Here is a 13,229-nt window from a genome sequence, read left to right on the forward strand (position 1 = left end):
AGGCAGCCGGCAGCGGCAGGAGGACGCGGACCTTGGCTGGCGGGGGTTGGGGTCCCCCGCCAGCGAAGGTAGGCGACAGCAATGGAGGGGGAGGGTTGGCAGCGGTAGGGGGGTCCAGGGCGAAATCTGTGGGGGCCCAGGCCCCTGAGGCCCCACGCAGATACGCCCCTGCTCTGAAAGTAGAATTCTAATGGGAAGGGGGAGGGGGTCACGTAACATTCCTTAAAGAAAATAAAAAAATCAATTGCTTACACTGTGCTTTTACCAACTGCAACTGGATAATAATAATAATAATGTTTCAATATATCTGATAAGCGCTTCATATACAAGCATAATATAAGAACACAAAGAATATTATTATTGTATGTACAACATATCTATTGATTAGCTGCTTAGGGTAATTTGGATTTAATTACCTTTTCAAACCTGAGCTCAAGGTGAGTTACTCTCAGGTACAGCAGCTACGTTCCCTGCCCCACATGGCTTATAGTAGTATCATATAAGTTTGCAACTGAGGAATTGGAGGGTGAAGCAGTTTGATCAAGGAACATTAGTGGGAAATGCAGAACTGAGCTCTAGCTTCCCCGATTCTCAACTCACTGGATCACTCCTCCAGGCCATGAAATAAATTCCTCAATCTAACCATTACAAAAAAAAAACCAAAAATGAAACATCCAGGAAGAAATTTTAAACCCTGCTGTAGAAAACTAGGAGCAGCAGGACAGGGCGTAGCCAGACAACAGATTCTGGGTGGGCCTAGGCAAGAATTGGGTGAGCACCAAGTGTTCTACCCCCACCCCTCAAAAAAAAAAATTCTCTCAGCTGGTGAGAAAACGCTTCTTTCCACCTTGGCAGCAGGCATGCACTGAAAACTGAGCACGCGCAGGTGCCGGTGTCATGGAGAGTAGCGTTTGCGTTACCATCAGGGGGAAGCCTTCAGCTGGCGGAGCCTGGGATTCCCACCAGTTACCACTAAACATGTGCTACTGTTGGGTGGGCCTGAGCCATAAATGGGTGGGCCATGGCCCACCCAAGCCCACCTGTGGCTACGCCAGTGAGCAGGAGGACAAAGAGAATTAATGGAGGACAACGGGATTAAAGAGCGTGATTTCGGTATCAGCACTGTTAGCAGGAAACTGCAAAAAAACCTCTGCCCTAGGAAACTAAAAGCAGGACAACCCCAGCAGGCCAGACGCTCCGGAAACCCCCTACACTGATGAGTTTGTAAAGTAAAAAAAAGATTGATAGTTGTCACTACTGTACACTCAAATTCTATCAGTCTGGGGTGTGATCTCAATTATGTAAAAGGAAATTCCTCCTTGTAAAATGAACCAAAAAAAATCTCTAACAAGCGTAAGAGCAAGGAAGAAATATGAAAAAAAAAAAGAGATTATGAGGAATTGTCAGTATCAAATCAGAGACATCAAGGCTTGAAATTCAGAATGTCTGAGGATTTCAGCAATTTCAGACCTGATAGTTGTGAAATAATGCATTACTATTAGTCTTATATTCAAAAATAACATATGAATTGATTTCATGAAATGATTGTCTGTCTCAGAATGGAGTGGGATTGTTGTAACCCCGTGTTCTCATCCTTGTAAACTTTAAGTCTAAAAGTTCTGACCCTTCCAGGTCCAGTTCTTTGCAGTCCTTTTCATAGCTCATTGCAAGGCTTGTTCCATACAGGACAGTGCTGGATCGAGAGGGCCACACCCAGACGAAATGCTACTATTGTCTCTCTGTGCTCAGATCGATGGCGTGTCAGGTGGGACATGAAAGGCAGTCCTCTGGAACTCAGAAGGATTAAGTTATACAAAACACGCCAAGGTGTCATGGGTCACCATTAGTCTTGTGCTCCACGTGTCGAACAAAAAAAATACATTCCCCCGATGGTTCCCGACGGACTGATGCGCTTATGTTCCTCTTATGACTTCGATCGTCTTTTCCTGTTGAAACAGCTTCCATCAAGGATATCAGAAACTAGCTGGTGATGGCTCAACCACCACGGAATACTGTCAAAATCACTCACCCATAGTGATACACAAAATCATAGCTGCTGGGCTCCTTGGGGATCGGGGGAGGGGCCTCGGGAATCTGGATGTTCTCCAGATCCAGCAGACGCAGTTTCATCTCCATGCTCAGCAGCGTATCCAAGTCACTCTTGGTCAGCTCGCTGGACATCTCCTTTCCCAAGAGGGCATTTAGGCCATCGATCCAGATGCAGTACTAGGCATAATTTAAAAAAAAAAAAAAATGGTATCACAGCATGAGAACAGAGAAGGGGGAAAACCTGGTACCATCCTTGCCTAACACAGTTTAAGAATTACTGCAGGAACAAGGAGGAGGTCAAGATGAGAAAGCATGACTGCCATTTCTCTCACCAGTGCTGAAGGTTGGCATCATCCTTAATCAGTTACAAAAAATCAGGAAGAACAAATCCAACAAACCAAGTTAAACCATAAACTCACTATAATAAACTTGGGTTCAAAATAATTTATCTTTTTTTATATATGCACTTTAAAATGCTATAAATATTATAAAGTGTTTTAAATGTGCTCAGACCATACCGTTTACACCCATTATATCCCCCAAGAGGATGGAACCATCATTGCACATACGATGTTCCGCCTCCTAATATTTGTGTATGTACATACAGCTGAGCCCAAGTAGATCTTTATCACCAGTATTACCATGGTAATATGGAATGCACCATAATGTATGGATTTAGTGAAGGGAAGTCTTGCCTCACCAATCTAATGCATTTTTTTGAGGGGGTAAGCAAACATGTGGACAATGGGGAGCCGGTTGATATTGTATATCTGGATTTTCAGAAGGCGTTTGACAAAGTGCCGCACGAAAGACTCCTGAAGAAATTGCAGAGTCATGGAATCGGAGGTAGGGTATTATTATGGATTAAGAACTGGTTGAAAGATAGGAAGCAGAGAGTAGGATTGCGTGGCCAGTATTCTCAGTGGAGGAGGGTAGTTAGTGGGGTCCCGCAGGGGTCTGTGCTGGGTCCGTTGCTTTTTAATGTATTTATAAATGACCTAGAGATGGGAATAACTAGTGAGGTAATTAAATTCGCCGATGACACAAAATTATTCAGGGTCGTCAAGTCGCAGGAGGAATGTGAACGATTACAGGAGGACCTTGCGAGACTGGGAGAATGGGCGTGCAAGTGGCAGATGAAGTTCAATGTTGACAAGTGCAAAGTGATGCATGTGGGTAAGAGGAACCCGAATTATAGCTACGTCTTGCAAGGTTCCGTGTTAGGAGTTACGGATCAAGAAAGGGATCTGGGTGTCGTCGTCGATGATACGCTGAAACCTTCTGCTCAGTGTGCTGCTGCGGCTAGGAAAGCGAATAGAATGTTGGGTGTTATTAGGAAGGGTATGGAGTCCAGGTGTGCGGATGTTATAATGCCGTTGTATCGCTCCATGGTGCGACCGCACCTGGAGTATTGTGTTCAGTACTGGTCTCCGTATCTCAAAAAAGATATAGTAGAATTGGAAAAGGTACAGCGAAGGGCGACGAAAATGATAGTGGGGATGGGACGACTTTCCTATGAAGAGAGGCTGAGAAGGCTAGGGCTTTTCAGCTTGGAGAAGAGACGGCTGAGGGGAGATATGATAGAAGTGTATAAAATAATGAGTGGAATGGATCGGGTGGATGTGAAGCGACTGTTCACGCTATCCAAAAATACTAGGACTAGAGGGCATGAGTTGAAGCTACAGTGTGGTAAATTTAAAACGAATCGGAGAAAATTTTTCTTCACCCAACGTGTAATTAGACTCTGGAATTCGTTGCCGGAGAACGTGGTACGGGCGGTTAGCTTGACGGAGTTTAAAAAGGGGTTAGATAGATTCCTAAAGGACAAGTCCATAGACCGCTATTAAATGGACTTGGAAAAATTCCGCATTTTTAGGTATAACTTGTCTGGAATGTTTTTACGTTTGGGGAGCGTGCCAGGTGCCCTTGACCTGGATTGGCCACTGTCGGTGACAGGATGCTGGGCTAGATGGACCTTTGGTCTTTCCCAGTATGGCACTACTTATGTACTTATGAAGGTTTGAGCTAAAGCCTAACAGTATTTAATGTGAGTAGTTTATGACCTATACATATTTATTATAGATATATGCACACACTGGTGATAAAGATCTACTTGGGCTCAGCTGTATGTACATACACAAATATTAGGAGGCAGAACATCGTATGTGCAATGATGGTTCCATCCTCTTGGGGGATATAATGGGTGTAAACGGTATGGTCTGAGCACATTTAAAACACTTTATAATATTTATAGCATTTTAAAGTGTATATATAAAAAAAAGATAAATTATTTTGAACCCAAGTTTATTATAGTGAGATCATCCTTAATCAAACAGAAACCAGATTTCATCAATTTTCATGTCTTCCCTTTCCCTCTTAGGGGCCCCTTTTACTAAGGCGTGTAGGCACCTACGAGCGTCCAACCTGCGTCAATTTGGAACTACTGCCCGGCTACCGCATGCCCCGGGCGGTAATTCCATTTTTTACGCGCATCCAATACACGCGGCAGAAAATATTTTTTTTATTTTCTACCGCATGGCGCTAACCGGCAGTATACATGCACTGACAATTACTGCCCGGTTAACGCACGAGACCTTACCACTAAGTGGGTGGGGGTAAGGCCTCGGGCCCAAAATGGACAGGTACCAATTTTTATTTTGCCACATGTCCATTTTCTGCTCAAAAAAAAAAAAAAAGGCCTTTTCTGCGGGTGCGCTGAAAAATGGATCCACGCGCGTCCAATACATGTGCCTAGAACAGCACAGGCCATTTTTCACCGCACCTTAGTTATCCTGTCCGTTGCTAATCCTGTGTACCTCTCTTACAACTAAGTTTCAACATCAGTGCAGAACAGGACTTGTCAACCCCATCCTTGGCACACACCCAAACAATCATATTTTCAGAAAATCCACAATGAATATGCATGGGATAGATGTACATATAATGGAGGCAAAAGTGGAAACAGTTTCTTTTGATGAGATCAAGAATAATAGATTTGGGAGGTTCTTTTAGCATACCCAATGCAAATGTATTGTGAGGTTTAATAATATTAAACATGTATTTTATATACCTGATCAGCTTAAATTGTTCCTAGATGCTAAACAACGATAGAGACAATGGAAAGTAGACTGAGAAATACGGCGTCACATTTTCTTGTATAATGTAATATTTATAATAAGTGAAACTTCACTAATTCCTAAACCCCCTAAGTTTCTGGGGTCTAAGAAAGCCATTTAATATGTAAAGTCAGAAGATTATGTAATGAAATGTTTCATTTGTGGCTGTATTTTACTTAACAGTGTATTTCTGTTTAAGTTTAATGAAAATTAATAAAAATTATGAATCATAATGGAAGCAATGCATGCAAATCTCTCTCATGCATATTCACTGCACATATCCTAAAAGTCAAACGGGCCGAGTGCATTCAGAGGACTGGGTTGAGAAGAACTGGTACAGACAATGCATATGGAGAAAGCAAAGGCTGGTGGAGAAGGAACCACTTGCTCATACCCCTCTCCTCAAGACCCTTCACTGGCTCCCTATCCGTTTTCGCATCCTGTTCAAACTTCTTCTACTAACCTATAAATGTACTCACTCTGCTGCTCCCCAGTATCTCTCCACACTCGTCCTTCCCTACACCCCTTCCCGTGCACTCCGCTCCATGGATAAATCCTTCTTATCTGTTCCCTTCTCCACTACGGCCAACTCCAGACTTCACGCCTTCTGTCTCGCTGCACCCTATGCCTGGAATAAACTTCCTGAGCCCCTACGTCTTGCCCCATCCTTGGCCACCTTTAAATCTGGACTGAAAGCCCACCTCTTTGGCATTGCTTTTGACTCGTAACCACTTGTAACCATTCGCCTCCACCTACCCTCCTCTCTTCCTTCCCGTTCACATTAATTGATTTGATTTGCTTACTTTATTTATTTTTTGTCTATTAGATTGTAAGCTCTTTGAGCAGGGACTGTCTTTCTTCTATGTTTGTGCAGCGCTGCGTATGCCTTGTAGCGCTATAGAAATGCTAAATAGTAGTAGTAGTAGTAGTAGTCATACACAAGTTGCAAGACCAAGCAGGTTTGTACTCCACCTGCAGCAAGGCAGTCCACTCGCACTATTTTCGGAAGATGCCATGAGAAAATTAAGCCAGAATCAGAAGGGGGTGGGCAACACAGCATCAGAAGAGCTACACAGTGGAGCCAGCCATGAAGAGGGAATGAGGAAGGATTTCACTGGAAGACCCAACACAGATTGTGTTTCAGCAAGTAGCCTGTATCAGGGCTCCTTCGAGAACAAAAAGTTTTGCAACGCTTTCAGTAGCATGTAGAACTTATTCAGTCAATATATCACAAGTCAAAGCGAGCTCAAGAGAGAGCTTTAACTTGAGATTTATTGATTGAATAATATCGATACGTTAAGCATTGTAAAACTTTATTTTGTTCTTAAAGGACTCCCAACGCAGGCTAGTTGCTGAAACACAATTCGTGTTTGGTCTTCAATAAAGTCACTTCCTCAATCCCACTTCATGGTCGGCTCCACTTTGTTGTTCGTGAGAAAATTAATAATAAAAATATGTTTTCAAGTATTCTAAGCTAGTACCCATGAACGCCCCTTATGAATTACCATGATGTCAAAACACACTCTGCACTGGAGAGCCCAACTTCAATCATCACTGATGAAAAAGTCACATTGTGTATTGAAAATATTTTAATAATATCTGAAGCAAGGGAACGTATACAGTGCCCTTCCATCAGGGAAGTCGGCCATCAACACACCAGCAGAAATATTGAGCTTCACTGTACTTGATTCAGAGCCCACTGAAATCAAGCCTAATCATTACCTCGTATTTGTTGGGTGCAATGAAGTTTAAAGTCTCATCTGGGTCATATAAAATGGAAAAAGCCAATTCCAGCACTTCCTGAAAAAGCAGTCAAATGAGTATATGTTATGTTAACGAGACTTATCACCCGCCAACTCCCTCAACCAAGATTCAAGGTGAGAACAGAATAAATCAAAAATAAACTGATGCCAACATCAGGGATTACAAAATATAAAGAGGAAAGAGTTTAAAACATAACATCATATCTTACTAGACTTAAATATGTTTTCAAAGCTTTGCAAAAAGGAAAATAAAACTCATAGAACAGAATTCCACAGGAAGGTCATTCCATAATCGAACAGTAAAGCAAATTATCCCTGTGACATTATATATTCTTTTTCACTAAAAATATCTTCCAGTAAAGGGGTATGATCTTCAGAACAAAAATAAACAGAGTGGCAAAAATGTGACCTGGCAACTTAATCTTATGGGATCTCACTTACCGATTATTCTCCTGTCTTCCTTCTCAAAGACTGCACTTTTTAAAAATGGCCGCCGGTAAGTGAGATCCCATAAGATTAAGTTGCCAGGTCACATATCTCACTCTCTAATTCAATGCTGCATGCATTTATGATTCTAGGGCTTTACTGTGGTTATGGAATTCGCTCCTTAAGAAGCTTGCAGCGAAACAGAAATTTTCTGTGGAGCGTGCCCAGCCGCAGTTGTTACCAAAGCCCAGATAAGTACTGCTGATATAGTAGTACTTCACAATAATAATTATAATCATTAGAATAAGTAAAGTAAATGCATAATTCACATTGATAAATTCGGAGGTTTTTTTAGACTGATGAGGAGCTCATGCCAGGGGCGTATCTGAGGTTCGGCGGTAGGGGGGGGCAGGGGCTAGAGTGAGGGGGCACATTATAAGCCCCCCCTTCCGCCGTCAACCCCCCCTACCGCCGTTAACACTCCCTCCCTCCCCCGCTTACCGCCGTCACCTACCCCGAGGTCCACTTCCTCCGGCTTTTTAAAATATTGCTTCAGCTGGCGGGGGACCCCAACCCCCCGCCAGCCCAGCCGCGATCTTTAACTTTTTCATCCTCGTCGTGCAGCGACGTCAGACTCCATCCAACTGGAACTAAAGATGCATGCAGCTTTCACAGCGCGCTGCACGACGAGGATGAAAAAGTTAAAGATCGCGGCTGGGCTGGCGGGGGGTTGGGGTCCCCCGCCAGCTGAAGCAATATTTAAAAAGCCGGAGGAAGCGGACCTCGGGGTAGGTGACGGCGGTAGGCGAGGGAGGGAGGGTTAACGGCGGTAGGGGGGTCCGGGGCAAAATCTGCGGGGGCCCAGGCCCCTGTGGCCCCACGCAGATACGCCCCTGGCTCATGCACTATCCACATCGGAAAGCATTCCTGTCATTAGTGGACATAGGCGTTCAATGCAACAGAGAATGTTGGGCATCTGAAGTCGTTTTCCTCCGTAATTAAACCTAATTGATGAATCAGAGAGACTAAACCTAAAGTACCAATATTCAGTCCTTAACTGGTCACATAGAACCACATAAATAGCGGGCCTGTCTTTGTCTGGTTTAACTTATCCTGTTAAGTGCCAGCTAGCAGCACCGTACCTGGATATATTTAATGCTCTCACACAGACATGGCCTGGTATTAAATATCTAGGCATAATTTTGGCAGTGACGGTCAGCGTTTAAAAAAAATAATGCTGAATGTTGCCAGCTGAATATTATCCCCTATGGGGGGGGGGGGGGGGAATTCTATATATGGCGCCTAAAAAATCCACACGGAAAACATTTCCGCCTAAGCGTATTTATAAGTGGCACCTTGATTTGGACGCGGTATATAGAATACACTTACTTGATAGCCCAGTGCCTAAAATTACGCACGCCCATTTACGCTAAAATATAGCGTAAATCCCGGCACATAGATTTAGGCGCACTGGACAATATTCTATAACTATGTGTGTAAATTTTGGAACGCCCACGAAACACCCATTTCCCTGCCTATAACCATGCCCCTTTTTGCCTGCACATGTTAAAAAGTTAGGCGCAGTGCATTACAGAACACGCTTAGCGAGTTGTGTGTGTAAATTCTAAGTATTGCCAATTAGTGCTCGTTACTGCTTGTTAAGCCAATGAAGTTACGTGCGTTGTTATAGAATCCGCCTGGATTTCAGCGCGGATCTTTTATCTTGCTGCACCATATGCCTGGAATAGACTTCCTGAGCCAGTACGTCAAGCTCCATCTCTGGCCGTCTTCAAATCTAAGCTAAAAGCCCACCTTTTTGATGCTGCTTTTAACTCCTAACCCTTATTCACTTGTTCAGAACCCTTATTTTATCATCCTCACTTTAATATTCCCTTATCTCTTATTTGTCCTGTTTGTCTGGCCTAATTAGATTGTAAGCTCTGTCGAGCAGGGACTGTCTCTTCATGTTCTAGTGTACAGCGCTGCGTACGTCTAGCAGCGCTTTTAGAAATGATAAGTAGTAGTAGTAGGATCTCTAGGCGTGCTATATAGAATCCGGGGGTACATGGATAGTGGCTGAATGTCACCGCCATCCGTATAAACCTTTGGCCCCTGGCCTAAACACCTCCTCAAATTAGACTTTCGGTTGTATATTGACCTGCACGGACAAAATTGATCTGTTTGCTGGCAGAATTGGTTTTTTTGTTTTGTTTTTTTTAAAAGCTTTCATGCAGCCAAGACCAGATGCTGACTGCATAAATACTTTGGGATATTGGCCAGGATATTTGTTTCTTCCTGTTTTAGTAATAAACACATTCTGAAACAGCCTTGTTCTATTGCTCGCCATCTGGAAATGGGACACTCGATCTGGATTTTCTCACATCTGGCCTCAGTTAGGAGCATATATTATGGGAACCTACATTTAGGTACCTCATCATTCAAATGCTCGCTCTCTCTGCGTGGATTTCTTTTCTGCAACACTTTCTGCTATTTTTAGAAACTACAAAAGTTGTATCCCCCTCACCAGTGGCGTAGCTACATGAGGCCAGGGGGGCCTGGGCCCCCGTAGATTTGGCCCTGGACCCCCCCTGCCGACGATCCTCTCGACCCCCCCTCCTGCCGCCGTGGGCTACCTTTGCTGGTGGGGGACCCCAATCCCCGCCAGCCGAGGTCCTCTTCTTCCCGCAAAGGCTTCGTTACAACGTGCAGGACGTCAGACTCAGCTGATCTGCAAGGCTTTGTTCTGTTCTTTGAGTCCGACGTGCAGGACGTCCTAAACGGAACGAAGCCTTGCGCAGGACGAAGAGGACCTCAGCTGGTGGGGATTGGGGTCCCCCACCAGCAAAGGTAGGCGACGACAGCGACGGGGGAGGGTTGGCGGTGGGAGGGAGGGGGTCGAGAGGGTCATCGGCGGGAGGGGGGGTTGTCAAAGTTGGTTGATGGTGGCGGTGGGGGCTAAAATGTGCCCCTTCACCTCGGGCTCTAGACCCCCCCCCTCCCTCTGAAGTCTGGCTACGCCCCTGCCCCTCACAATCTTTCTACACCCCCTAAATTGTGTAGACTTACCTCTGGCCATTTCCAAAGTTATAAAAGGAGAGGGAATAACACACACAACCATAGACACTGCCACCTGTATGAACCAAGAACCTGTGTGTAGATAAACAGTCTAAAAAAAAAAAATGAATGTGAACGCTCTCAGTTTCACTAGAAAGCACTCTTTCATAAACAGATGGAGCGGTGTTATTAAGGACAGGTTAAGAGGTGTAGATAAATTGTTCACTAATGATGGTCTGTAACGCGCAAAGGAATTTCTTTTCACCTTATTCTGCTTTAGAGCACTCTTCTCTTTCATATGAGGGCAGTCCTTGCCCGTCACTACGACCTTGATGTCTGCAACAGGGACTGCAGAAAAAAATAATAGTGATTTCCAAGGTCTTACAAACACAAAACAAGGGAACAAGAGGTCCATGGACAGCAGTAGTGAAGACAGCGTGTGCTTAGCAACAAAACACTGATGTTAGCAGGAGTTTGTGAATTATTATAGTAAGAAAGGCCAGTTTCTGAGGCCAATGAAATGGGCACTAGCAAGGCGCTTTCCTTACCATCCCCCTCCCCTTGTCGGTGGACTTACCCTCCGTGGTTATCGCGGCGAATCAGCTGTTCAGACGGCGCTCTGTGGGGGGGGGTGGAGGGTCTGTGTAGGTCGCTGTTTGTCGGGCGGGGGGGGGTGGAGCGTCGGAGGGCAGTGGAACTGGGGATTCGTTGAGTGTCATAGCCCCGCCCTGAACGTCATCACATTGTGACGCGAGGGCGGGACAAGCATTCATGGAGGAAAACTGATCTGGACCATGACAACTTAACTTGGATTGCTGGGTAACTTTGGCGGTGCGTTTTATATAGAGAGACTAGTAAAAAAAAAAGGCCCGTTTCTGACACATTTGAAACGGGCACTAGCAAGGTTTTCCTCGGAGTGCTGTATGTTTGAGAGAGTGTATGTAAGAGTGACTGTGTGTGAGAGAGTGAATATGCGAGTGTGTGTGAGAGAGAGTGAGTGAGTCTGGGTGCGAGTGTGTGTGTGAGAGAGAGAGTGTGTGTGTGTGAAAATGAGAGTGTGTGCAAGTGCGTATGTGAGACACAGTGTGAGAGAGAGAGTGTTTCATACAGATTCAGTGTGTGTGAGAGAGTGTGTGTGAGACACAGACTCTCTGTGAGACTGAGCGTATGAGACCATGAGAGTGTGTGAGTGACTGTGTGACACATAGAGAGTGAATATGATACAGTGTGAGACAGAGTGAGTGAGAGTGAAAGAGAGAAAGACATTGCCTGTGAGAGAGAGAGAGTGTGTGTAACAGAGATACCTCCCCCCCCTCTGGTGTCAGGCCCCCCCCTTCTCTCTCTGGTGTCTGAGCGTTATTGTGCAGGACGCTGAGCTCTGGCTGTGCTTCAAGGAACTGACCAATCCTATTTAATAGAATGCACCTCCAACATTCTGAAGCCGAGAAACTTCATGTGGTTGGTCACTTCTGCTTGTGACGAACCCGGAAGTACGTGATGTCAATTCAGGAGATGGATACAGAGAGCAGGAATGCCTCAGCCATGCAGTCAGCTTCAGAATGTTGGAGGTGCGTTTTATTATATAGGATGGTGCTTGACAGGAATGATTATAGGCAGCTGTGATAACAGGAATGGCAGGTTACAGAAAGGAACGCTGAACAACAACAACAAAAAAGAGAGAGCAGCTTTGGAAACTTACTCTTCTCTTGAAGAGATTCAAAAGCCACCTCCCCCTGGGGGTTGTCTTCCAGGTCTCCGTAGTGTAAAACCTTGTGGTTCAGCGCTAACCGACAGTACCAGAATCTCTCTGCCAAATGCAAGACACACATATTTACATCAACACATGGATTTCTGAGCTGCCCTGATGGGCACCCACATGAGCGTGCCACTCCTTTGATTTACTTACCCTGCCTTCTGCGGTTTCCTATTTTACGGAAGCTGGTCCCCTCACAGAGTCGGTTCAGTCGCTGTTGCTTGATTAGCTCTATGATCTCTGGCTGGATCTTTTCCCTGAGTTCACTGGAAACAGGAAATATTAGAACACTTATCGGTAGGGCTACAGACATTACCCCCCCTGAATATTGATGCAACAGTAGACATTACCATGAGTGCCAGTGATCAATGGGCGAGCAGACGCTGCAGGAGGTGTCAGGGCTTCAGGAAAAACTAATACCGAGCACACACGGGGGGGGGGGGGGGGGGGGGGGGGGGGGAGGCAGGGGGAGTAGATGTTACAAGAAGGAATGTCAAGATTCACCAGGCCCACTGGTGGGGGAGGGAGGTAGATGTTACAAGGAATGTTAGGGTTCACCATAACAGAACAGGCACTGTGAATTACTAGATTCCATTTTGATAGGCTTCTCGCTATCTCTAATTTAAGTGCCTCAACTCATCCAAAATATTTTTATTTTTCTTACATTTGTACCCCGCGCTTTCCCACTCATAGCAGGTTCAATGCGGCTTACATATTATATACAGGTACTTGGTTGTACCTGGGGCAATGGAGGGTTAAGTGACTTGCCCAGAGTCACAAGGAGCTGCCTGTGCCTGCAGTGGGAATCAAACTCAGTTCCCTAGGACCAAAGTCCACCACTCTAACCACTAGGCCACTCCTCCACTCTTAGCATGTATTGTTACAGGAAGGAATATTACAAGCATGGCCAAACTTCCACTAGCCTGTTTCACAGAGAATTAAAGTTCTCACAGTGGTCTTCAGGGCCACCCATGGAAACAGCCATAGGTATCTGAGGTCTGTCTTACAAGAATAAGCTCTTTCTCAAGTGATGCACTCAGCTGGAAAAGTGAAGTTACTCACCTGTAA

The 13,229-nt window shown here is 45.0% G+C and overlaps 1 protein-coding gene across 2 annotated transcripts in view; it reads right to left on the minus strand.

Moving 5' to 3' along the window:
* Window positions 1-1,005: 1,005 nt before the first annotated feature.
* The window catches only part of ELMO2 (engulfment and cell motility 2), a 132,708-nt gene continuing 120,484 nt past the window's right edge, over window positions 1,006-13,229 (minus strand). For both annotated transcript variants that reach the window (XM_030211442.1, XM_030211441.1), the window contains exons 17-21: window positions 12,315-12,427; window positions 12,108-12,215; window positions 10,674-10,756; window positions 6,888-6,965; window positions 1,006-2,226 (exon numbers count right to left, since the gene is read on the minus strand). In XM_030211442.1, the coding sequence (XP_030067302.1) occupies window positions 2,026-2,226; window positions 6,888-6,965; window positions 10,674-10,756; window positions 12,108-12,215; window positions 12,315-12,427 (583 nt within the window). In that variant the 3' untranslated portion in view covers window positions 1,006-2,025. The remainder of the gene's footprint in view (window positions 2,227-6,887; window positions 6,966-10,673; window positions 10,757-12,107; window positions 12,216-12,314; window positions 12,428-13,229) is intronic.

The sequence above is a fragment of the Microcaecilia unicolor genome, chromosome 8, assembly GCF_901765095.1.
Source record: "Microcaecilia unicolor chromosome 8, aMicUni1.1, whole genome shotgun sequence".
NCBI classification, from domain to species: domain Eukaryota; kingdom Metazoa; phylum Chordata; class Amphibia; order Gymnophiona; family Siphonopidae; genus Microcaecilia; species Microcaecilia unicolor.